At 40.8% G+C, this 27,478-nt stretch overlaps 1 protein-coding gene across 1 annotated transcript; it reads left to right on the top strand.

The window, feature by feature from the left end:
- Positions 1 to 254: 254 nt before the first annotated feature.
- Positions 255 to 12,773, top strand: Zp2 (zona pellucida glycoprotein 2). Its single transcript, XM_076840921.1, has 18 exons — positions 255 to 314; positions 753 to 828; positions 1,647 to 1,730; positions 2,109 to 2,203; positions 3,937 to 4,089; positions 4,880 to 4,924; positions 5,078 to 5,242; positions 6,301 to 6,397; positions 6,491 to 6,675; positions 7,416 to 7,542; positions 8,460 to 8,647; positions 8,733 to 8,824; positions 8,936 to 9,060; positions 9,245 to 9,434; positions 10,537 to 10,672; positions 10,747 to 10,846; positions 11,704 to 11,787; positions 12,631 to 12,773. The coding sequence occupies exons 1-18, from the start codon at positions 255 to 257 to the stop codon at positions 12,771 to 12,773; spliced, it is 2,145 nt and encodes a 714-aa protein (XP_076697036.1).
- The last annotated feature ends 14,705 nt before the right edge of the window (positions 12,774 to 27,478 follow it).

Below are 27,478 nucleotides of genomic sequence, written 5' to 3'. Positions count from 1 at the left end.
CAGCAGTTTACCCACCTAAAACCAATTTCAGGGAACTGTGGTTTCACGACTGACCCGTAGAAGCAGCTGGCAGACTACCCAAGACCAGTGGCAGGAAGGCAGATGCCACTTCCTTCCCAAATCCCTTCCTCTCAGCTGTGCTGAGCAGATTCAGGTGCCCCGAGTGGTGAGAGGGTGGGGCCAACCCCTGCCTCCTGATATAACAGCACAGAGCAGCCCACCCTCTGCCAGGTTCAGTGGGTGGCGATTTTGCCATGGCGTGGGGGCAGAGAGGAGATTCCAGGAGGTACACAAGCTGGTTCCCTGTGAGCTGGAAGTGAGTAATTCTGGAATCAGGGAGAGGGGATGAAATGCCCTTGTGTGCTTAAATTCATTCTTCCTTAAACGGATGGGACTTGAGAACACTATGTGAGAAATATTAAATTCAGAAGGCCAAGGGTTATAGGCTTTCTCTTATATGTGGAAGCTAGAAAGGAAAAAAGAAAAGCCGGGGGTGGGGGGGGGCACAGACTGAGGGGGTTCTCATGAAAGCTGAAAGGAGATCAGCAGAGGAAAGAGACCAGGGGAAGGAAACAGGAAATACTGGGGAGTGATATTGACCAAATTGAATTTTTACATTGTGTGCAATGTGTGGACTTGTAACAACAAATCCCACCATCACATACAACTAGAATGCACCACTAAAAAAAAATGGAAAGAATGATAAACAGAAAAAAATCACTTTTCCTCCACTCTCACTCCTGTTCTCTTCTAACACCTACAGGTCACTTTCTCTCTTCTTCAGCCTTGTGACTTCGGTGAACTTAGTTCCTCAGCCTGGCTTCCCAGGTATGCCTTTCTGGTGAGGATGTCGTCTTATCTCTGAGAACAGGTTATAGGTCAATGCCTAGCTGGCCAGGCAACATAAACAACTCACCACCTTTACTTTGATCAAGTCACTTGATCATCTAACCTCCTACCTATGGGCTGACTATGTCATCTAAATAAAGGAGTTTGCAAGAACACGCTACTGCTTTTCCAATTCCTCATGGCCTCGTTTTTATGCAATCCACAGAATAAGCCATAGCAGTAGGCCCTCGTCCCCAGAATCAGTAGTCTTCAACTGTGAACTCATGATTAAAGGAAGCATTAACAAAACAGGAAAGAAAAAAAATCAAAGCTGTTCCCCTGAAACGGGAGTTTTTCAAGATTTTATCTGAGCCAGAAGTTGCAGAAAAGCAGGTCGTGGGCAGAATTGGGTCTAAAAAAGAAATGTGCCCTGAGTCTTACCCAGAATTTTTTACTTCAACTCGAAAAACCTGTCGTTAAAGCTTTTGTTTTTCAGTTCTTTAAAGAACTACCATCTCCTTCGGCTCCACTGCCAAGGTTCGGACCTGGCTTCTGAAGACTTGCTTGCTAATCCTAGTCTAGACATACCCTTGGACCTTCAGAAAGCTTTGAGTGTTTGATCCCTTCCTTATGGGCCTTGTTATATTGCATTGTGTTTGTCTTGCCCACGTGTGAGCTCCCTAAGGATTGGGGGCAACCCTTGCCTGTTTACCCAGCACCCTTCTCTGATACTGATCAGGGAGGGTCTCTTCATATACTTCTGTAGGAACTGTGCCTTCTAGAACTCTGGTATCCCAAATGCTTCCTTGGCTTTCTAGGCGCTGTCAATTGCAAAGAAAACGGAGTAACAGTCAGCTTCTCAAACCATCATGGCACCAAGAAATGGCATGCATCTGTGGTGGGTAAGCAAAATGCACTCTCATCTTAGCCCCAATTAGAGAACCCTTGGTACAGGACTCACCTGTTTGGTGCACAGAGAACCTGAATGTTGGAGCAACTAGCATCCAACTCCCCTGTTGCCAGGTCCCTGACTCTGTGATGCCACCAAGTGTGGAACACCTATCTTTCCTAGGAAGAGTATCTTATATCAGAATCTCCTAGGAAACTTCTAGATGCAAGACACAGCTTCTCAAAGCTGGAGTGAAATCACCCAATTGGGTCAAATGTGGAGTGACTGCAATCCTGTAGAAATGGACTGGCAGCCTTGACTCTGTCTTTGGCAGACTGTCACTGAACTATTTCTCAGCCATCCCCTGTCTAACCTGCTCTGGCCTCTGCAGATTCCTTGGGTGCTGAAATACTGAACTGCACTTATACACTGGACTCGGCAAATCTCACCCTGGAGGTCCCATATGAGACCTGTACCAGGAAAGTGGTAAGTGATTGTTTTCAGGAGTGAGTTGGCTGGTAGTAACCTAGGAGCTACTTGGTAGTCAACTTGGCAGTTAAGGAGCTAGGCATTGGAGTAAAGTAGTGGTTCTAAATAAACCAGAGTGCAGTGGTTTGGTTTGGATTTTAATCTTTCCCAGAGGACACTTAACCAGCAATATCTTTGGACATTGTTATCATACTCATGGGTGGGGAGGGGGCTGCTGCTGGCACCAGGAGGTACAAGATCTGCTAAACGGCCTACATTGCCCAAAGTGGTCCTATGTAACTGTGATCAGGTTGAAAGGCCAATGCTGAGAAGCCCTGGCTCTGCCACTGACTAGATATGGTCTCAAGCAAGTTGCCTAAGTGTCTGTTTGCCTGTTGGAAAATGCATCTAATGGTACCCACTCCACAGGGTAACTGAAGACTGATACTCCACTAGATGAAGACTTGGCCCATAACCTAAGCAAATGCTCAAACATGAACTATTTTTATCAGCGACTCCTGTGAGATGGACGGCTATTTCATTGCTAGCAAATAGAGAATCTCTAGCCTACAAACAGGTGTTCGAAAGCAAATGGTAGCTAAGCAATGAGGGCTTCTCTATTGCCAAGCAACAGTATTGCCCAATCAGTGTTGCTAGGAGTAATGAAAGCAACCTGTCATAGCAGAAGTTCTCAAGCTTTAGTGTGCAAAGAATCACCTGGAGAATTAGAAAAACATGAATTTAATTTTGAGGTAGGTCTGGCTGGGGTGAGCCATAGAAATTGGTATGTTTCACAGGCCACATCATTTGATCCCAGTGCAAGTAGCCTACAGTCTCTGCTTTGTGCAGGTACAACCTTAGATCCTGGTCCATGGACAGGTTTTTAAAATAAGCCATCTGACATTGCCCAATGAAATAATTAGGTGCCCTTCTTGAAAATCTCTAGTGATTAAACTTTCTCCTTCTAAAAGACCTTCCCAACTTCAAGGGTGTTAGTTACATTTCCTTAGGCCGGGTATCTGCAAATGTCAACAAACAGATGGTCAAAGGCTAGCCCATGTCCTTTCTTCAATAGTCCCAGAGCTAAGAATGGTGCTTAAAAAAAAATTGTTTTCTTGGTACCAGGGATTAAATTCAGGGATACTTAACCATTGAGCAACACCCCCAGTTCTTTATTTGGGAACAGGGCCTAGCTTAGTTGCTTAGGGCTGGCTTTGAACTTGTGGTCCTTCTTTCTGAGCCACTGGGATTACAGGTATGCACCACCTGCTTTAAAGAAAAATTTTAAGTGCAGTGTGTGGCTCAGTATAGAACAATTAACATTATGGAAAGGTTAGCAGACCCATGCTTTATACCACTCCCTGAGGTCAGAGGTAACATCAAAAGTGGCTCTGCCTGGCACAATGGCTGATACTTAGGGGATCAATGGGTAGATCTGAATCACCTGGGAAGAGGTCCCCTACCAGTCCCATGGAGCCAGGACCATGACACCCAGGCATAGGAGAAATATAAGAGAAAAGTAAAAACTAAATTCCAATTCTTAATGCTAAACTCCTCTGCCAACATATGAATCTCTACTACAATCTCAACAGAGCTGTCTAGAGAGTCTCCTGGCATAGGAATGAGGTACCTTCCAGAACTTGTAGTTTGGATAGATTCAAGAGGTTTGCCCCTCTGCTGGGTCAGATGGTATTCTGGAATCGCCTTTCTCACTAGGGTACCAGCACTTAATCTGATCTATTTGCACACAGCCTCGTGGGCATGAGATAAACATCAGAATCGCCGACAACAGTGCTGCTTTAAGACCTACGGATGGCATGTATCATTTTTTCTGTCCAACTATGCAGGTGGAGGAGATCCACAGATTTTCAGAATCCACAGTCTGCATGAAGGATTTCGTGGCTGTAAGTGAAGCCAGCTGATTGCTTCTTAAATGGCTCCAGCGGGGGAAACAAAATGGTGCTCTAGACAGCGGAGAAACTGAACAGGATTTCAGTCCTGCATTCACTATATTTGCTAAGTGACTGTGGTTTAATTTCTCAGCCACACTGAGGCTATGTTTCCAAGTCCAAAGGAACAATAACACTCCCCCGTATAGGGCGACTCCAAGACTTGACTGAGTACATTCAATATTTAGCACATCATGCCTGTGGACAGAGACCATTAGAATTCCATTATCACAATAATAACCACTCAAAAAACTGGACACCTGCCCCACACCAGGACCTGTCCCAGATGCTAAGATATAGTAAATGAGCCTAATAGCTCAATCACATTTTCATGAAGTTTGGTCTAGCATGAGTATGGTTAACAAGAAGTAACACTTTTGCATCATAATGGAACAGGATGGCTTTACATTGTGCTTGATTTCCATAGACTTAGAAAAAGGCTGCATATTTAAGAACCTAGAGTCTCCAATTACAATGGAAGGGAGAGAACTTGGATCTTCCAGGTGCCTTTTGGTATCAGAAAATCAGGTGAAATGACAACTAAGGGCACAACAGGGGTTTGTGACTGGCCCTGAACAAACCTAGCTTTTCCTGCTGCACCCGTCAATCAGGCTTCTTGGTATAAGAATGACATAGCAGTTATTCTGGATGTTTTCTGCATACTGGCAGGTGGTAGGACTTTGGAAACTCTCCTCCAAATAGAAGCTTCACATCATGATTTTTATTTTTATTTTTTTTCTTTCAGTTTTCCTTTCCACAAGTTATCTCTGGCTTTGCTGATGATAGTGAGGTATGTAAGTAACTTTAAAAGTTAAAAACCTTACTAACATTTAAATCTGTTAAAGCTGACATTAATTTAGTCTGATAAAACATTAAACAGACTATAATAAGCCTGCAGTTGAATGTGCACCAGCTCTCCTACACAAAGTTTTTGACTTTATAGATGAACAAATCTGATACTGGATGGATCATTGAGGTTGGCAACAGTTCAAGTACCCATAAGTTGACCCTGCCGGAGGCCCTAAGACAAGGATTTAGTCTCCTGATTGACAGCCAGAAGATGATTGTCCATATGCCATTCACTGCCACTGGAGTAACTCACTATGTGGTAAGTGTGAAAATCCTCGTGTAACACCCCCAGGTCACAGACCAGTATTTCTAAGCATGCTCTTAACCATATCCCCCAAATAATTGGGAATACTTCCCACTTAACAGTATTTTAATGCCTATTACATGGCAAGCACTTCACTGGGAATTATAGATGAAATGGTGAACAAAGGAGACATGGGCCTTGCCTCCCTTCCCTGGAGATATAGGGTGGAAACAGGCCGGGGTGAGTCATACAGAACAAGAGCACTCTTAAAAACCCATGGATTAAGGTGTTCGGTTTGGGTTACACTGTTCTAAGTTGTTTTGGTGTTTCCCAGGCCAACAGTGAGACACTACATCAAATGAATCAAAGTATTAAGGTACAGTTGGGTGCTACATACCAAAGTTTAGGTCAATGATGAACCACATAAGGTGGTGGCCCCATCGATTATAATGGAGTTGAAATTCTTATTGACTAGTTTTGGCGTAACCATAGAACCATCATAGCACAAAGTATTATGTGTTGTGGTGCTGGGATGAACGAACCTAGTGTGCCACTATTTGTATAAAAGCATAGCACACACAATTGTCTATTAGTATACAGTAGACTATACCAACCAGGTTTGCATAAGAACACTCTGGCACATTGACAAAATCATTTCAATGACATTTCTCAGGAGGTATCCCTGTGACACATGACTGTCCTTGGGATAGGTCCTGGCACATAAGTGCTCAAATGTCATCCAGTCCGACAAGAATGGTCCTGTTTCACTTTGAGCAAAAGCAGATTGCTAAGTCGTATAAATTTTCTGACTGCAGATGCTATAAAACAGTCATGGAATAAGGCCATCTTTCTCATACCTGCCCAGAAATAATCAGCTACAAGTCCTTCCCTTGGACAGCACTTGTTTTCCAGATGTTAGGATGAGATTAGGACTAGAACACCCTGGGAAAAAAATTCCTCCATCCCACTCATACCAAAGAGTATCCAAAACTTGAGTATATTCTTGCCCTTGTACATTCTTACTGGTTAGAGATTCAAATAAACCAATTATTTCCAAAATGCTGTCTCTCCAGCAAGGAAATAGTCGCCTCTACACTGCACTTCTGAAGCTTTCATTTGTATCTCCGGGGCAGAAGATCATCTTCTCATCGCAAGCTATTTGTGTGTTAGGTGAGGTCCCAGGAAGGTACGTCAGCAGTGGGAAACACCGTTCTGGAGGCTTAATCAAGAGTAGTAATGGAAAGTGCTAATCATTTCTTCCAGATCCTTCTGTGACTTGTAATGCCACACACATGACTCTTGCCATACCAGAATTTCCTGGGGAACTAAAGGCTGTGAGCATTGAAAATAGGAACATCCCTATGGACCAGCTGCAGAACAATGGGATCAATGCAGAAGCAGCAAATGGCTTGAGACTGCATTTCAGCAAAACTCTTCTCAAATCAAAAGTATGTTCTGTTATCAACCACTGACCTCCAGGAAAGCCTGGCTTGAAGTATTCTCTTGTGGGCGATCCTTACACAGCTGAGGACTTGCCCCTGCACTCTAATTGCCAGTGTGATTTAAACTCTAAAAGGCCTCCATTTCACATAAGATATTTCAAATAACTAAAGTTCTAATACCAAGTTTTTTTTTAACCTCTGCTGTAGAAATTTTCCTGAGTTTTTCTCAGCTCATTTGAGTACAAACTTCTTGTCCAACATTTAATGAACCTCTGTTATCCTTTAAGAAAGGATAACTTGATCCAAACAAAAGGGTCCCTTACTGTCCACACTGAGACCAGTCTTGACTGATGTAATTGCCAAGGACCACCAGAGAGTAATCTTATGTTGGGGTGTGCATTTTGCAATAGTATTTTTGTAACATCTATAGTCCTTTTGGCTCAGACTTGACTTGGCAGAGTACTTCAGTATTCTTTGGAATTTGATCTGCTCATTCAAGCTTTAGTGGCCAGTACAAAGAGCATGCAGCACTGGGTACTTCAGGGCATGAGTTTAAAGCAATAAATTTCCTGCCTAGGGAAGCATCCTGATCAGGGGTAGTGATAGGGTCTCTCTTGTTTGGCTTAGAGGGAAACCAGATAAGTCTGCAATGTGCCCTGCAAGTATTCAAAGGATTTCCTTCCTGCCTCCTGCTCTGGGCCCCAGACTGACTGTGGCTGCTAATTGACATTCTTCTCTCATTTCAGTCCTCTGAAAAATGCCTCAGCCATCAGTTCTACTTATCATCACTCAAGCTGACCTTTTACTTTCAACTGGATATGGTATCCATGGTGACTGAGCCTGAGTGTCTCTGTGAGTCACCAGTCTCTATAGGTAAAATGTTTTATTAAAATAATCATCTACCTTTTTAAAATTTTCTTGGATCCTCTTGTGTATGTGGGAAAACATAAAAATTCTGAATTTTTGCTTGTGGCTTAAACTAAAGACTAGTCAGATCTGAAAATCTATCTAGCTCCTCCTTGTTTCTAAACATTCTTGCAGGTAGATCTTGCTGCAATTGTCTTATGTTGAAATCATCTGGGTATTTTGGGTTAAAGACTTGAGCCCACCTAACTAGAGGGACCATAAAAGTTTAAAAGTTTTTCCTCTAAGTCCTACATATTCCCCCAAAAGGAATGCCGAGCGGGTGTCCCCTTGTTTAGATTGTCTCTGTGCTTCTACTGACTCTGACCTTAATCAAGCCAAAGAAGAAAAAATAGTTCCTGCCTTGGTTTCTCCTCCACCACTCAGGATTTGTGATTATTGGTTGAATATCTCTTATCCAAAAGGCTTGGGGCCAGAAAAGTTTTAAATTTCAGTCCTTTGGGAGTTTTTGAGAATTTGCATAAACTTTACCAGTTAAGCATCCCGAATTCCAAAATTTCCAAAATCTACAGCTTTTGAGGGTCCTGTCAGCACCCAGGCTATGTTGAAATAAGGGATGTAATGATACAGGTGCCATGCTGAAAGCTACTTTGAGTCTGATCTTTGTCACCTTAGCCCCTGATCAGGGGTCCCCACTAGTTTCCTACCCTCTGTGGCACTTTGATACAGAACAGCTTAATGTTACCTAGGCTTCCTTGTGACTCAAGCTGCTTGTGAAGGCATTTCCCAAACAAAGAATTAAGACATTCACCAGAATGTCTTAATCCTGCCAAAAGTTAGGATCATTCCATCGTAACACTTCAAGATTGACAGATGATGGTTTCACAAGGCAGACAGATTTTCTCTAAACCCTCACTGTGATCTAGTTACAGGAGAGCTGTGTTCCCAGGATGGGTTTATGGACTTTGAGGTCTACAGCCACCAAACAAAACCAGCTCTCAACTTGGGGACTCTCAGGGTGGGAAACTCCTCTTGCCAACCTGTCTTCAAGGCTCAGTCTCAGAGGCGGGCTTGGTTTCACATACCCCTGAATGGATGTGGAACAAGACGTAAGGTTAGTACCGGTGGATGGTAAAAGGTTAAGACTTAATCTATGAAGTTACTGGTTGGTAACCAACTTGCTCAAATATCTCTTCAAGTTTGAAGATGATAAAGTCATCTATGAAAATGAAATACAGGCTCTCTGGTCAGATCTTCCTCCAAGTAAAATATCCAGAGATAGTGAGTTCAGGTATGAAACAGTTAATTTCTTTCTTTTTTTTTAAAAAAAAAAAAAAAAAGTTTTAAATTCAAGAAATTCATTGACCTAAAATTTTTCATACCATTCCATACATTCTTACAGAATGACAGTGAAGTGCTATTACGGCAGGGATGATGTGCTACTAAATGCCAAGGTTGAAAGTCTTCCTCCTCCAGTGGCCCCTGTGAATCCTGGTCCCCTTGTGTTGATCTTGCAAACCTACTCAGGTGAGCAAGTGATATACCGCAGCTTGTGATAGTTCCTTAAACACTCTTGGGCTTTTCCCTAAGATGAACTTTCTGATGATGCCCCACTAACGGAACAGTAGTGAGGCTCTGGAAGCCTATGCTGCAACCAAACGTTACAACCATCACCTGCTTGAATACTGAAGAGGCTTCCTTTTCATTTCAGACAAAACCTACCAACGACCTTATGGGAACAATGAGTACCCTATAGTGAAATATCTCCGCCAACCAATTTACATGGAAGTCAGAGTCCTAAACAGGGATGACCCCAGTATCAAGCTGGTCTTAGATGACTGCTGGGCGACAACCGCTGTGGACCCGGCCTCTCTCCCCCAGTGGAATATTGTCGTGGACGGGTAGGTGCTCCGGGTACCACGGGCTGCCCAGACAATCCATTCAGGTCTTGCCAGTGATGCAGGAATAGACACTCTTGGGCATTAGAGGCATGTTTGTGCACAAAGACCCTGATTTTTTGTCCTTGTCACCTAGTCATCCGCCCTGGTTCTAATCGGATGGCTCATGCTGCTTTCCTACCACTCTAGAATCTTAAGGAATGGGATCCTCCCCCAAGGGAGTCAGACTCTAATAATCCATCAGGACAAAAAGGGGAGTCCCAAACCCTGTTCATCCACTGAGCACTTCCCACGTGCTTGAGCCTCATCACCCTGTGAGGGAACACTAGCCCTCTTGCTTCATGAAGTCCAAGCTTGCTACTTATGCATTGCTTTGGGCTAGTTAATTAAAGTGGTGAAGCTAGAATTGGAATTCCCATTTGACTCCAGAAACTGAACACTCTGATGCCATGGAATTGTAACTACACATATGCTTGGATGTGGGTGTTTGTACTCTCGGCTCTGCATGCAGTGTCCTACCCAGAGGTCTGTGTTGCAGAGAATGTCAAGCTTTCTTGAAATTGTAAGAGTCTGTTGCTACACTCTTATCCTCCATGTCCACTCCTGCCCCAGGACTATGTACTGCCAGTACAGTTTCACATCTCATTCCCTCACCTCTCCGAGGACTTGCTCAAGTAGCCCTTCTCTGAGATCTCTCTTGATCTTCCTTATCTCTTACCCTGGTCTAATTATTCATCTCTTGGTAAGTACCAAATATATTTCCTTTATAGTATCACTCCTTGCTAGCATGTAAAACAAAGTGGCGGGAGTTGTCCCAGGCAATATATTGGTGACAAGACAAGTAGGCAAACTAATGGAAATAATTAAGCCAGTATCTTAAGTAATGCACATGTAACTTTGAATTCAGTTCTCCTTGTTTTAATACATACTATAAAAATAGTTACATACAATTTGACTTCGTGGGTAGCATTGGATAGTTCAGGTCAGAAAGTTATATAAGTAAAACAAAGGTACTGTAGAAGGTAGTCCTGTGGGTATCATGACTTGATTTGGGCAAATGTGCATGTAGGGGTGCGGGAGACTGATGTCCCTCCCTGTTTCCTAGCTGTGAATATAACCTGGACAACTACCAAACTACCTTCCATCCAGTTGGTCCCTTCATGACCCATCCTAACCACTACCAGAGGTTTGATGTGAAGACTTTTGCCTTTGTATCAGAGGCTCAGGTGTTCCCCAGCCTGGTAAGTGACCCTGAAGTTGCCTAGGATAGGTTCAATGTGAGTGCTTTGATCCCACCCAGCTCTCTTCTCTTTAGGTCTATTTCCACTGCAGCGCCTTAATCTGCAATCAACTCTCTCCCGACTCCTCCCCTCTGTGTACTGTGACTTGCCCTGCATCATCGAGGCACCGACGAGGTAAAAGCCCCAAATGCCTGTTATGTGCATCTTATTCAAAGCCATCCTCTACCTTTTGGAATTGAAGATTTTTGAGGACAGACATAATTCACTCTTCACTGTAACTATACACATACTTGGACACAAATGTTTTGCATCCTGAGATGGATGTAACTCTTCCTGAGGTCCCGAGAGACGTCTCAGCCCCATTTCCCTTTACTGAGATGGGCAGGTTCTTGGTTAGTTCTGTGGACAAGGTCTTTGAGAATCCTTTCCAGTTTAATAGTTAGGGGGCATGACCTCTCCTCCACAAGCAGGCCAAATACAAGGAGTCTCACCCATGACCCACGCAGACGAACTGGATTTTAAAGAGCTGGCTGCAACATTAAGCTAAGAAAGCATGAAAAATCAGAATAGTTTTTAAACTGAGGGCAGGATGGCTCTGCAACCTTAAGGGTCAGCTTCCAAGCTGGAAAGAGCACTGGAAAGAGAGTCTGCATTTCCTTTATTTTATGATGGGGACATCAGAGGCAGGTAGGTTTCAAGAAAGGGTGGAGTCTCGCTTTGTGGTGTCTTTTGATCAACAGATTGATTGACGTCTTGGCATGTCACACCCATCTCGGGTGCTGTGTGGGATCTTTAGGCAGATCTAGAGGCAGAGGTGCACCTGCATCTTGTGATCACTCCCTGACAGGGAGCTCGCAGTGCCAGGCCTCTCCCCTCATTTGGCGACTATGCACAATAAATAGTTCACACACAGCCCACGGATGGCTCGCGACAAAGGAGAAACCTGGAGTATCTCTTAATGATTCTGTAAAAATACCTAGCAGATGCTCTTCCAGAGGTCAAACACAACCTCGATTTTTTTTTTCTTTTAGCCAGAGGAACCACTGAAGAGGACAAAATGACACTCAGCCTCCCGGGACCCATTATCCTGTTATCAGATAGCTCTTCATTCAGAGGTATTGATTTAAAGCCTGGAGTGCTTCCTAGACTTAAGTTCTTACCTTTTACACCAAAAGTTAATGCTAATGCATAATACATGTTCATAATAAATCTAAGCAAGGGCAAATAAAAGATGGTCTCCCATCCCAAAGAGGCTTCTTGTATTCCCTCCCAAACATTCCCCGGTAATACAAGTGGGATCATAGATGCTTCCCACTGACCCACAATTTCTTGCCTTGGATCTCTTTAGATATAAGGCGACTACCTCACTGTTCGCAGCTGTATAGGATTCTTGTGACTCTGTGTTATTCACAACCCATCATGGACTTTTAGCTTGCTTCCGTGTACTTGTTCATTGCCATATTAGGTTGTTAAGAGGGTCTTGCCTACTGTACAAGAAATTCAAGATGTGTTTGTAATAATAGGATTGATAGGTTAAAAGTCATGAGCCTCCTTCACCTTGCCATTGACAAACTTAATCTGCATTAGGATGTACATGGGAACATAATCTGTCTTCACCTCATAGTCTTAACTTTGGGCCTATAACTTGATATTCAGCTGCCTTCAATCCCTGGCAGCTTGAGATCACACACTTGAGAGATGGCTAACCATTAGCATCGTGACCATCTGATTTGAGATGGGGAAAAAGCAGGTGGGGCGGGGGTGGTGGCAGGCAGAGATGATCATGGAGCAGGGGAGGATGAGGATGGGTCACTGGGTAAGGCTGGGCCCTGCTGCATACTTGCTAAAGAAGTTTCTGAGGCTTAAATGCATGTCCTCCTTTGGGAAGACTCAATATGTAAGGCTTCAACTTATACTTTAAACAAACCTTAAGAGTTGAATGTTTGCTTCCTTTCCAGATGTTGGGGACTCCAAAGGACATGATATTGCTGGAGACATTGCTTCTACCACAGTAGCTGCTGTGGCTGCCTTAGCAGGCTTGCTGGTAACTCTAGGCCTTGTTGGTTACCTATGTAAGAAAAGAACCATATCAAATCACTAATTGTGCTTACAAATAAAATAAACCTCTTGCCTTCTATCAGCATTAGATAGCGTTAAAGTTAATTTAGTGGTTTTTAAGGATGGATGTGGTATCTATCACAGAAAATTTTGGTTTATGTGGTCATGAATAGGGAAATTTATAAATTAATAGTTTCCTGTTACTTGACCTTTTCTGACCCCTCACCCCTAAACCCGACTCCTCTGGCACCTGCATTCAATAGTGTGAAGCTTAGCTATAACCCATCTCTGGGGGTATGCTTAAATAAGTCTTTTATTCCTTCCACTCCCACAGGATAGGGAATCAGGAACACTCTACCATCTGTTAGTCAGTTTTCAGTTGCTATAACAGAATGCCTGACACAGAATACTTATGAAGTAAGGTGTTTTTTCATAGTTCTGGAGGTTCATGTCCAAGGTCAAGTAGCACCATTGGTTTGGGCCTATGGTCTGGTAGCATATCATCATGGGAGGACATGTCAGAGCAAGAGGTCATACAAGAGGCCAGGAAGCATAGGACATTGGGTCCCACAATCCCCTTTGGTGCACCAATAACATAAGGATCTCCATTAGGCTTCACCTCTTAAAGGTCCATAGCACCTCCCAATACTTCCACACACAGGACAAGGACTTAAACATGAATTTGGGGGTGGGGGATGTTCATCCATGTACATAGAACCACCTTAGTGGCAAAATTTTCCAATGAGGTATTACCAAGAATGATCTAGTGATTAAAGTATTTCCTAACTTAAGTGGCTTGAAGTTGCCTGAGAATTTAAGTGACTTAGTCACACCTTCCTGTAGTCTAATTAAAGATCAGCAATATCTTTTGGGAGATGGAAAGGAAGGTTCCGTCTTCCTTGGGTAGAATTGCAGCATTTCTGGTATGAAGATTCTATAATTGAACTTGAACTTGGAGGGCTGTATGTTCTCTACTTATGCTTGATTCTTACCTCATCCTGAGACTCTCTTCCTGATGGTGCCCTGTCTTCTCCTTGGCTGCAATTACATCATCGGTGTGAATAAAGCCTGCTTAACACTGGAGCTTGCAGCTTATAAAATAAATTTGCTTGTATCCTTCAACTAGAAAAGTTGGATCTAAATCAGAATTCTTGCAAAGAACATAAAAATTTTAAATCTCTATATGGTAGGTAAAAATAGAAATATGAAAATCTTGTTCAGACTTTTAACTCTCAACTCTAAATTCTCATACTTAGTTTTGTTTTTATTAATTCATTAGTGTTGTGTGTATGTGTGTGAGAGTGAGAATTCATTTGACCCTTGACTGAGTTTGACTTATTTCGGCATGATATTCTCCATTTGCATCCAATCACCAACATATGCCATAACTTTTTTCTGTATGGCTGACTAAAACTTCACCGGGTATGTACCTTTTCTTTATCCATTCATCTGTTGATGGGCACCTGGGTTGGTTCTATACCTTGGCTATTATGAATTGTGCTGCTATAGATATTGTGCCTGTATTGCTGTTGTATGCTGATTTTAGTTCTCTGGGATAGAGTAGGATAGCTGGGTCATATGTGGTTGCATTCCTTTGAGGAATCTCCATACTGCTTTCCAAAGTGGTTGTCCTAATTTTGCACTTCCACCAATAATTTGAGTTCTGGGCACCATGGCACATGCCTGTAATCCCAGTGGCTCAGGAGGCTGAGGCAGGAGGATTATAAGTTCAAAGCCAGCCTTGGCAAAAACGAGATGCTAAGCAACTCGGTGAGACCCTGTCTCTAAAATACAATACAGAACTGGGGATATGGCTCAGTGGTCAAGTGCCCCTGAGTTCAATACCCAGTACTCCCCCACAAAATTATGAGGTTACCTTTTCCACCACATCCTTGCCAGCATTGTTTATTCTTAATAACTGACATTCTAACAGGAGATGAAATCTCAATGTAGTTTTGATTTGCATTTCCCCAGTTGCTAGGGAAGTTGAACATTTTTTTCACACTTGTTTGCTATTTATATTTATTTGAGAAGTGTCTGTTTAGTACTTTTGCCTGTTAATTGGGTTATTGGGGGGGGTATTTTTCAAATTCTTTATACACTCCAGATGTTAATGCCCTGTCTGAGAAGCATGTGACAAAGATCTTTTTCTATTCTGTAGGACTGTTGACCCTGTTTTCTTCTAGCAGCTGGAAAGTTTATAGTTTAATTCAGAAGTATTTGATTTATTCCTATTTGACTTTGGTGCAGGGTGAGAGATGGGGGTCTAGTTTCATTTTTCTACATGTATTCAGTTTTCCAATACCACGTTAAGTTTGTCTTTCCTCCAAAATATATTTTTGGCACCTTTGTCAAGTTTCAGATGGCTGTAAGTATGTGTGTTTGTCCATCTCCTAATCTGTTCCATGGGTCTTCATGTCTATTTTGATGCCAATACCATGCGGTTTTTGTTACTACAGCTCTGTAGTATAATTTCAGATCAGGTATTGTGAAGTCTACTGCTTCACTTTTCTTGCTCCATGTTGCTTTGGCTATTCTGGGTCTCTTCCAAATTTAAGGATTTGTTTTTTCTAATTCTATGAAGATGTTATTGGTATTTTGATGGGGATTGCATTGAATCTGTATGTTGCTTTTAGTAGTATGATCATTTAGTCAATGTTAATTCTGCTATCCAGAACATGGGATGGTCAGGCATGGTTGGTACACACCTGTAATTCAGCAGTTCTGGAGGCTGAGATAGGAGGATCATGAGTTCAAAGCCAGCCTCAGCAAAAGCGAGGTGCTAAGCAACTCGGTGAGACCCTGTCTCTAAATAAAATACAAAATAGGACTGGGGATGTGGCTCAGTGGTTGAGTGCCCCTGAGTACAATCCCAAGTACTCCCTTCCTAAAAGTCCACACCCAGAACATGGGAGGTCTATCAACCAAGGTTTTCTTTAGTTTCTTTTTTCAATGTTCTATAATTGTCTTTATAAAGCTCTTTTATCACCTTGGTTAGACTAATTCTCAAATATTTTTTTTTGAGGCTATTGTGAATGGGATGGTTTCCTGACTTCCTGGCTGAATTACTGTTGGAGTGTAGGAAACCTATTGATTTATAGGTGTTGATCTTGTGTCCTGCTACTTTGCTGAATTCTAACAGTCTTCTGTTGGAGTTTTGGAGGTCTTGTATAGAATCATGTCATTGACCAGAGTTGAACTTCTTTTTCTATTTGTATCCCTTTGATTTCCTTCTCTTAGTGATTCCTCTGGCTAAGGTTTTGGAGACTATATTGAATAGGGGTGGTGAGAATGGACAGCGTTGTCTTGTTCCTGATTTTAGAGGAAAAGATTTGTTTTTCTCCCTTCAGTACAATGTCAGATTTGTGTTTGTCATAGATAGTCTTTATGATGTTGAGGTAAGTTCCTTTTGCCCTAGGTTCTCCAGGGTTTTTAACATGAATGGGTGCTGGATTTTATCAAAGGCCTTTTAGACGATTTAGACAAAATGAATTCTGCCTACACAAGAACAACTATCAAAAAGATTATCTGATTCTTGTCCTCAATCCTGAATTATGTTTATTAATTTGCATATGTTGAACCAACGTTGCACCCCTGAATGAAAAACACTTGATCATGGTGTATTATCTTGTTGATGTGCTTTTTTCAAATGTGCTTTGCTAATATTAAGGATTTGTGCCTCTATGTTCATTAGCGATTTGGACTTGTAGTTCTCTTTCCTTGATGGATTCTTGTCTGGTTTTGGTGTCGGGGTGATACTGGCTTCATAGAATGTATTTGGGGGTGTTCCTTCCCTTTCAATTTTATGGAGTAATTTGAGAAAGACTGGTGTTAATTCTTCAAAGATCTGGTAGAGCTCGACTGAGTACTCATTTCATCTTGGACTTTACCCTTTTGGAAGGCTTCAAATGCTGTTTCAATTTCATTACTCGATATTGGTCTGTTTAGGTTGTCTACATCTTCTAGATTTTCCAGTTTTTTGGAATTCAAATTTTCAAATTAGGTTCTGATGATCCTCTGGATTTCAAAAGGGTCTCTGGTGTTATAGCCTATTTTTATCTCTAATTTATTTGTCTTTTTGGTTAATTTGGCTAAGTTCTTCAATCTTTTTGAAGAACCAACTTTTGGTTGCATTGATCCTGTGCATTGTTATTTTTAATCCTCAAATTCATTAATTTCAGTGCTGATCTTAATTCTTTCCTATCTTCTACTGGTTTTAGGGTTAGTTCTTAAGGCCTTGAATTGGAGAATAGCCTATTTGAGATATAATTTTTAATGTAGGTAGGCACTCAGAGCTCTAAATTTTCCTCTTAGAAATGCTTTCATACTACCCCAGAGATTTTGATAGGCTGTATCTGTTCTCATTCATGTCTAAGAATTTCTTCATTTCTACCTTCATTTTGTTAACCATTGTTTAAGAGAATGTTGCTCAATCTCCATGTTTTTATGTGCTTTCTATTTTTCTTGCTATTAATTTCTAGGTTCAATCTATTATGATTTGACAGAATGCTTGGGATTATCTTTTTGTATTTGCTAAGATTTACTTTGTGACCTATAATATGCTCTATTTTGGAAAATTTTCCATGAGCTGCTGAAAAGATAAATTAAGCTGTTTTGGGGTAAAATATTCTGTGGATGTCTTAGTCCCATTTGATTATTATTTAGGTTGAAAAAATATTTTTTGATTTTTATGTTTTGATGACCTGTGTATTGTTAAAGGTGTACTGAAATCACCCAGCATAACTGGAGATTGGGCCTATTTGAGATTTAATGTCATGAAGCATTTATGTAATTAGGTGTGCTAACATTTATGGCATAAATATTTACTATCATATATTGTTGGCTTGTTCTCTTTATCAGGATGTAGTGGCCTTCTTTGTGTATTCTGATTAATTTTTGCTTGAAAGCTGCTTTGTCAGATGTAATATCTACTCCTCCTTGTTGAAATTTCCATCCTTTTACCTTCAGCCTGTGAGCGTCTGTCTGTAATGAGTCTCTTGGAAACAGTATATAGTTGGATCTTGTGTTTTTTAATCCATTCTGCTAATTCATCTTTTAATTGGGGAGTTGACACCATTAACATGTAATGTTGATGTGGATATATTTGATTTTTCTGTCATTTTGATTTTTTGCTATATTTTATACTGTCCTGATTCTTGCTTAGTGTATTACTCTTATTGATCTTCTCTATTTGGGAGATTTAGGATTTGTGTTTGAGTTCTTCTGTATGCAGTTTACCTTTGAGTATTCTTTGTAATACTGGTTTGGTGACCATGAATTCTTTTAGTTTATTCTTTTCATGCAAAGTTTTTATTTCCCCCTGGAATTTGAAACTGAACTTTGCTGTGTATCATAACCTTGGCTGGTGGTTGTTTTCTTTTAGAGCTTGAAATATCTCATTCCAGACCCTCTTTGATTTTTAGGGTCTGAATTAAGAAATTAGAAATGAGGCTTATTGGTTTGCTAAATGTGATCTGATGTTTCTCTCTTGTAGCTTTTAATATTCTTATTTTCTATGTCCCCATTTTGATCATTATGTGTCTTGGAAAGCTGCTTATTTGATAGGTCTACTTTGGGGTTGTATGTGTGGATGTGTATCTCATTTATGAGGTTGGAAAAATTTTCTGTAACTCTCATTGAAAAGGGCTTTACCTTGTATCTTCAAATGTTTCTCAAATTTGTCCTTTTGATATTGTCAGAGTCCCTGTCTATCTCATCATACTCTATATTTTTTTTCTTTATTGCACTCAGGGTATATAAACTTGGGCACCCAATCATCAAGGCCTGAAGTTCTATTTCTATGCAATCTAATCTGTTAATGATACTTTCAAGTGAAAATAAAATTTTTTTCTTTCATTTCTAGGAGTTCTAATTGGCTTCTTTTCACCATTTTTTAAATGAAACTTGTATTTCAGCTCCTGTATTTGTGCTCTCAATTCATTCTTTAGATCTTCACTGAACAATTTAATAATCAGTTTTTTATCTTTTTCTGGGATTTCATCCCCATCAACATCAGCGGGATCTTTTTGTGGATAATTGTGAATTTTGGGGGGAGATTTGTTTGCCTGTTTCCTCAAGTTTTCAGAGATCTTGAACTTGTGCATCAATTGAGATGGATTTCCCTTCCTCTTTTATATGAGCCCTTGTGTGTGGTTATCTTACTTATTCTGATACGTCTCTGATCTTGATGTATGAGTAGATGTCAAGGGGTAGAACCTGCGGTCCTTCTGAATGTTCCTCCTTGGGTTCTTGTTTGGAGGTTTTTGTCTTCTGCAGTCAAGTTGGGGTAATGTTAAGGCTTGGGTGGGGCTGGATTGTTTGAGGTGAAATTCATTGTTTCTTGGTTGAGATGTATTTCTCAATTGATGAAGTAGAGATCACAGGATCTCTACTGTGATCTTGAAGTATTCCAATGACTTTCCAGTTCCCTGTTAGAGAATCCAGAATGGCTTTATGTCAGAAACAGATGTACAGCCTTAAAATAAATGTCCAGTATCTATTATGATATAACACTAGTCACCACCTATACAGGAATGGTGGGGCGGCATTTAACAGACCAACCATAAAAAAAAACCCACAAACTAGATCAGACATTAAACAGCAGTGTTCACTATGTTGTCAATTAAATTAATAATCAGAACAACTTGAATAGGTAGGAATTACATAGTTTTTAAAAAATTATACAGACTATAATTTTCATTTAGTGGGATTACAGTGTCTTGAGTAAGAAAAATAGGGTAGGAAGGCAAGAAAAAGGTTGAAGGGTTTAAAAAATGATGAGAAGAGACAGGTATAGGGAACAGGTGTCAGCTTTAAAGAAGGAATGTTACCTGAAGTGAAGAAAAAAGGAGTGTGGTATCCTTATAAGAATATTAGGGCAGAGTCCTACTTTATTATAGTTTGTGTCCTTATAGGGAGAGCAGAGAAGGGTCTTTGGTTCAGTGTGATTTGTGTCTTATAAAGAGATCAGGCCAGACCCTTGGTTGAGTGTGACTTGGGTCCTTATGAGAAGATCAAGGCAGACCCTTGATTCAGAGAGGTGTGTGTCCTTATAAGGCAATCAGGGCAGAACCCTTGTTTTGGTGTGGCTTGTGTTCTTACAAGGAGATAAGAGGGGTGCCCTGGTTCAGCACGCCTTGTGTCCTTATAAGGAAAGCAGCACAAGCTTTAATTCAATGAGACTTGCTTTGTCATTTGATTATCTAACCCGCTGTTTAGTAAATAATTGTAGTGAAATATTTTAATTCTTTACCTCTCATTTTGGGTATGTGCATTTCTTTGTGGTTTCCATGGGGGAATCCATTTAACATGAGAAAAAGATGCTACACGTGTGTGAATCTATAGCTACACGACTTCAGTACAGATGCAGCTGCTGTACCTCTCCGACCTCTTCCCCTCAGTTACTGATGTTACCGTGTTATATATGGTATGTATTCAATACCATAGAATAGAGTTGGGGTGCTTGGATATCTCATTCTTACACCTTATAGAAAACAAAATAGCACTAGATTTTATAATTGTCATGAATTTGCTTTAGCAGGGATCTTTCTGTTTTCATCAATATCTGAATTCCTTTCTAATGTCCTTTAGTGCAACCTGAAGGACTTCACCATACACAGGGCACATCTAGTGGGGACCCATTCTCTGGGATCTTGTGTATTGGGTGCTGTGGTTTGAATTTGTGTGTTCCTCCAAAATCCCTGTTGAGAGTTCAGCCTCAATGGAACAGTATTGAGAACTGTTAGTCCAGGAGCCCCAAACCCTAGTGATGGGATGTGCACATAGAGCTTCTCCAGCACATGCAAGGACCTGGTTCATTTCCTGGCACTGCGCACCCCGCGCACCCCGCGCACCCCCCGCGCGCACACACACACACCGTGGGCACAATGAGGTATGGCTATGTTTAACTTAGCTTTTCTGTCTCTGACAAAAACATCCAACAAGAACAACATGGAGGAGAAGCTTCTCTGGGGCTAATAGTTCCAGAGGTCTCAGTTCCTAGATGGCTGACTCCATTGCTGTGCCCAAGGGGAGGTAGTCTATCATGGGGCAAGGGCCCAGTGGAGGAAGCTGTTCAGTACAGAGCAGCAAAGCAGAAACCTTGGGTGTAGATATGATGTGGTCTGTCAAAGCCACAAAGATATTACAGATTTTCAGGCTTAAAGACCATTGAAGTATCCTACAAATTTTAAATTCTACACAAGTAAATATAAGCTGCTGTAGCCCACTAAAGCAAAAACCTTGCAGAGTTCCTTCTTATTCTTACTGTGAAAGTGGGAGGGGATGGGGCTCAGTGGCAAAGTGCTTGCCTAGCATGTGTGAGGCCCTGGGTTCAATCCTCAGCACCACATAAAAATATTTTTTAAAAGAATAAGATACGGCAATTAAGTGATTTTTTTTTTTTTTTTTTTTTTAAGAAGTAGAAAAGATCCTGGAGATCCCAAAGAACACTGTGGGTTATATCCAGGTGTGCTTGGGTCATTTCTGGCTCTGAGCTTACATAAGGAGTCATTGTATGAGGACAGAGGTGCAGGTCTTGGCCAAAGTAGCCCCAAACTTCCTGTTTCTCTCTGAACCGGTGATGATGGCGGCCTTGGACCATGGAAACATGATCCAGCTCTTGCAGGTCATCAGTACCAACAAGTATATCTACCTTATCATGGAGCATGCAGGTGGGGGACAGCTGTGGGATCTCATCCTGGAAACCAATGGCATGTGCGAGGAGGAGTCCCGCAGACTCTTCAGGCAGGTTGCCCGAGTCATGAAGTACTGCCCCCTCAGACATCTGGAGCCTGGTGTAGTTCTCTACTCCATGCTCACAGGGAAAGGCCATTTGTGGCCAGTAGCAATGTGCAGCTGAAAAAACAGTCGACCTATGACATTCCCCTGCATGTCTCTGAGGAAGCTTCACCCAGTCCTCCTAGAGAGGCATTCTCCAAACTCCTGGATCCTGCAATTATGAATATCATGATCCACATGGGTTACCACCCCTTCAATACCTAGGTGTCCGTGACAAGTTGCAAATTTGATGTGATGGTGACATACAGAATACTTGAGCACAGGAGAACCCAGGAGGAGGCCTGAACACTCCACATGAAGCCCAAGCATGACCCAGGACCTATGATGTCTCCCGGGTCTGCCCTGGATCTGTCCCAAGAAGTATTCCAATGAGCCGCCCTTGCCCTTGCCCTTGCCCTGTGAGCAGCAGCTGGAGGAGGCCAAGCAGTCCCAGCAGAAGGCTGCTACAAGTGCCAGAGTACCTGGCATCCCTCTCCGCTTCCTCCATGAGGACATACCTCCTCCCAGCCTTACCCTGCCCCAGCTGCTCATCCTCCCAAGGCACCAGCCAGGGTTGGAAGAGGCTGAGGAGGAGGATCCCCAAATGCATCCAGCAACTCTGCTGCTACTGGGCTTCCGTGGGCCAGCCTCCAGAAACTGAGTGGCTCCAGTGCAAATGCCTCCAGCCCAGACTGACAGAACTGATGGACCAAGTTGATGCTGAAATCATGGTGCGGGAGTGAGGCTTCTCCGTGCGATTCCAGGCAGGAGCATCTCTGCATCCACCAGGCGTCTCCTCTGCCCCCACCTGCGAAGACACATCATAAAGACACTTTTCCCTGGGACACTTCCCCCTGCCCGGTTCTTTGTCCTTTCTCTCAGTTTTGGGAGAAATTTAGTCCCCCCACAAATTGTATTATAAAGTTGATAATTTAAATATATTTTTTTAAAAAGCAGTTGGGTTTTTAAATTGTTTTGTTTTATTTGATAGAGGCCTCAGGGCAAGTGCCGGAGCCCAGCAGTCATCCTCTCCAAAGCCTGGACCACTGTGCCTCCCTCTACTGCTCACTGCATATACTCACTCACCTTGAGCCAGGGTAGATAGGGACTCACTTGCCTTAAGCCAATGTAGATGGGGACTTGCTCCTTTTGACAGAGTATAGACAGAGATGCTCCCCTTGAGCCAGTGTAGACTTGATTCACTTTGAGCTGTTCTCTATGGCCAGAAGTAATACTTTTCATGGTCTTCAGAATGAAGGGTCCAGGTTAAATGTTCTTTGTGCCTGTTTCATCCCTTTGACTCAGACATGCTCTGGGAATTCTTTTTGTCCAATGATGATAACCTCTTTTTATGAGTTCCCAACTTCTTTCCCATGCACTTGGTCTCTGTCCACAGCTGTGTGAGCTGCCTGGGGACAGCCTTCAGATCCTGGGAACATTTTCCTCGCCTGCTAGCACGTTCCCTGCTCATGGAGGGTGGGGGGCTTTCTGCACTGTGCCCACCGGCCAAGGTTTGCTGCATGCTTTCACCGCAGGACTGCTTGGGGTTTGTTTTCACTGAGACACTGACCCTTCCAACTCTGCCCATTAAAAGGAGCCTTCCTCTATAAACCACAGTTTTCCCTAGATTGATTTTTGCTTAATTTTAAAAATTTCTTTATCCGCCCTCCAAATGTCTCGTTGCCTATGCTCCCTGCTCAGCCCTGTTGGTGGTGGGGAGCTGGTGCGTCTCTAAGGTATTATGTCTTAGGCTCAAGGTCCCAACTTCCTGTAGCTCTAAATTTTTAAATTGCACTTCCGTATTTCAGTATTTCACACTTTCGTTACCCCTCTGAGGAGCAATATTCATGTTTTATAAGTTTGGTGCTGGGGGACTTTTGAGTGGTGCTGCTTCTCTAATTTGCCAACCTTCGCCTCCCCCCTTGCTTTTATTCCTTGAGCTTTAAGGGTCTTGTTAAGCAAGTTGGTGCCTGTGCCAATATGTTAGAGTGCCGAACCTGTTTTCTTCTAGCAGTTGCCAAATTTCTAGTCTAATCCCTAGGTCTTTGACCCATTTTAAGTTGTTTTTCTTTTTTCTTTTATGCAGAGTGATATACAGGGATTTCGTTTTGTGCTTCTGCATATGGATATTTAGTTTTCCCAACACTTTTTATTAAAAAAGCTTATCTTTTCCCAACATTTTTTTTTGGTATCTTTGTAGAATATCAGATGACTGTATCTATGGATTTCTCTGGGTCTTCTATTCCACAGGTCTTCATGTCTGTTTTGGGACCAATACCATGCTGTTGTTGTTGCTACAGCTCATAGCATAATTTGAGGTCAGGTATTGTGATACCTGCAGCTTCACTCTTCTTGCTCAGGATTGCTTTGGCCATTTGGGGTCTTTGATTCTTCCAAATGAATATGAGACTCCCCCTAACCCCTGTAGTTTTTTGAAGGGAATTGCATTGAATATGTATAGTGAATTTGGTAATATAACCATTTTGACAATATTCTGCCTATCCAAGAATATGGGAGGGTTTTTCCATCTTATAAGGTCTTCTTCAATTTCTTTCTTTAGTGTTCTATAGTTTTCATCATAGAGGTTTTTCACTTCCTTGGTTAGATTTATTCCCAAGGGATTTTGTTTGTTTTGATGTTACTGTGGATAGGATAAAATTCCTGATTTATTTTTCAGCATATTAGAGTACAGGAAAATGATTTATGTATGTTGATCTTTTATCCAGCTACTTTACTGAATTTTTCAACTTTCAAAGTCTTCTGGTGGGATTTTGGGGGTCTTCTACCTATGTCATTAGCACACACAGATAATTTGACTTTTCTAGTTGTAGCCCTTTAATTTTTTTTAATTTTAAATTTTCTGAGTTTCAAGAACCACATTGAACAGAAGTGGTGAGAGAAGACATCCTTGTCTTTTTTCTGATTTTTTTTTTCTTAAGGGGGAATGCTTTCAATGTTTCTCTATTCAGTATTTATTGGCTTTAACTTGGTCATATATAGCCTTTAAATGTTGAGGTAAGATCCTTCTATGCCTAGTTTCTCCAGCATTTTTAACATTAATGGGTGCTGGATTTTGTTGAATCATTGTTCTCCATCTACTGAGGTGATCGAGTGATTCTTGTCCTTAACTGTTTGATTTTGCATCCCTGGAGTAAATCCCACTTGATCATGGAATAGTATTTTCTTAATGTGTTTTTTAATGCCAACATTTTATCAAGGATTTTTGTATCTATGTTCATCAGATATTGGTCTGTAGTTTTCTTTCTTTGATGTGTCTTTTTCTGGTTTTGGTATCCGGGATATACTAGATTCATAGAATGAATTTGGCAGTGTACCTTACCTTTCTACTATATGGAATAATTTGGGGAAGATTGCCATTAGTTGTTCTATAATAGTCTGATAGAACTTGGCTGAGAAGCCATATGGCCCTGAGCTCTTCTTTATTGGAAGGTTTTTAATTGCTACTTCAGTATGCTTGCTTGACATAGGTCTTATAGTTTTCTATGTTCTTCTATATGAGTAGGTCATATGTGTCTAAAATTTTCTAACATCTTATAGATTTTCCAGTTTGTCTATAAATTTTCAAAATAGTTTCTAATGATCTTCTGGATTTCAGAAATATCTAATATCTCCTTTTTCATCTCTGATTTTCTTGGTTTGGGTCTTTCTTTTGGTTAGTTGGCTAAAGGTTTATCAATCTCATTTCTCTTTTCAAAGAACAAACTCTGCATGGTATTGATCCTTTGTATTTTTTATTTTCAACATTTCATCTTTGATCTTAATTATTTTCTGTCTTCTGATTTGGAATTTGTTTTTTTTTAGGACCTTCCTTTTCTAGAGATGTAACATTATTTATTTGCAATATTTTAGTTTTAATGGGGGGCAGTCAATGCTATAAACTTTCCTCTTAGAACTGCTTTCAAACCATCTCAGAGATTTTGATATTTGTATTTTGATTTTCAATTGCTTCTAAGAACTTTCAGTTTCTCTCCTGATTTTTTTCTATAACTCATTCCTCAATTCACATTCAAAAGGGTATTATTTAATCTTCAGGTGTTAAAATGATTTTATCTTTTGTAATTTCATTCCATTATGATGTGTTAGGATGCAAGGAATTCTCTATATTTTCTGTATCTGGTGAGACTTGTGTCCTAAAATATGATCTATTTTAAAGCAAGTTCTGTGTACCACTGAGAATAAAGTAAATTCAGTTGTGAATGGCAGAAAGATTGTAGAGATATCTGTTAGGTCCATTTGATCAATAGTTTGTTTAGAAGAGTCTTCAGTTTGTGTCTGAATGACCTAATGATGAGAGAAGGGTGTTGAAACACCCAGTATTGTTATGTCTGGTTTGTTTGATTCTTTATATTGAGAAAGATTTGTTTTATGTATGCAGACGTACTGACACTTGAGGCCTAAATCTTTACAATCATTATATCTTGTTGGATGATTAACTATTATGAAGTGACCTTTGTCTCTTCTGATTAATTTTGACTTGAAGTGGACATTGTCAGGTACAAAAGTAACTACTCATGCTTCTTTCCATTTCCATTTCAATGGTTTCTTTTCCCAGCCTTTCATCTTCAGCCGGTGGATGTCTTTGCCTGTGAGTCTCTTGTAAACAAAAGGGTGGGACTTGTTTTTTTACTATTCTGTCAATCTCTTTTGATCTAAGATTTACACCACTTACCTTCAGTGTTACAATGGAGACGATTTTTTATTTCCTGTGACTTTTGTTTTATTTCTAATGCTCACTTTAGACTTGATTCTCCTTTAATTGACTGTTATAATAAGATTCATCCCTATACTGACTCTGATTTGTACTTTTAATCTGTAAGAGATACTATGTTTTGTAGTATAGGCTTAGTACTTATTAATTTTAGTTTCTGCTAATCATAGAAAGTTTTTTTTTATTTCATCTTCAATTTTGAAGTATAGTTTTGCCAGATATAGTGATCTTAGTTAGCACCCATTTTATTTCAAGGCTTGTTATATATTCTAAGCCCTCCTGACTTTTGAAGTCTGGGCTGAGAAATCAGTTTAAATCCTAATTGGCTTACCTCTAATTGTGACCTGCCATTTTTATTTGGCAGTTTTTAAGATTCTTTTCTTATTCTATATATTAGGCATACTAATTATAATGTATATTGGAGAGGATCATTTTTTGACTATTTGGAGTTCTGTCTGCATCTTGCATTTGGATTTCCATCCTATTCCTAAGGTTTAGAATTTTTCTGGTATTTCATTGAAAGGGTTGTGCATTCCTTTTAGATTATATTTCAGTGCCTTTGTCTATACCAATGATTCTTAGGTTTGGTTTCTTTTTTTTTTTTAAATTGTAGTTGGATACAATATCTTTATTTTTATGTGGTGCTGAGGATAGAATCCAGTGCCTCACATGTACGAGGTGGGTACTCTACCACTGAGCTACAGCCCAGTTTGATTTCTTAATACTATCCCAGAGTCCTTGAATACCCTGGTCATGATTTCTTAACATTTTTTCTTTATTGTTAACTTTATTTTCAAGATTATAGCAAGCCTTGTGCTACATGCCTGTAATCCCAGTGACTCAGGAGGCTGAAGAAGGAGGATCACAAATTTGAGGCCAGCCTCAGCAAATTAGCAAGGCCCTGTCTCAAAAAAAAAAAAAAAAAAAAGACTGGGGATATAGCTCAGTGGTAGAGCACCCCTGGTTTCAATCTCCAGTACCAAAAAAAAAATCATATACATACACACATACACAATAGACTTTGTCTTCAAAACCTGAGAATCTAATTAATTGGTGATGCTTTGACTGAATTTTTTACTTATTGAATCTTTAATTCCCAGGATTTCTGTTTGGTTCTTTTTCAGAATCTTGGTGTCTTTATTGAAATGATCTTTCACTTCCTGTATTTTTTTTCTTTTTTTCTTTTTTTTTTTTGGTACCAGGGATTGAACTCAGGGGCACTTAACCACTGAGCCATAACC

This window comes from Callospermophilus lateralis, chromosome 19, assembly GCF_048772815.1.
Source record: "Callospermophilus lateralis isolate mCalLat2 chromosome 19, mCalLat2.hap1, whole genome shotgun sequence".
NCBI lineage: Eukaryota > Metazoa > Chordata > Mammalia > Rodentia > Sciuridae > Callospermophilus > Callospermophilus lateralis.
This window is presented reverse-complemented; position numbering and strand designations above follow the sequence as displayed.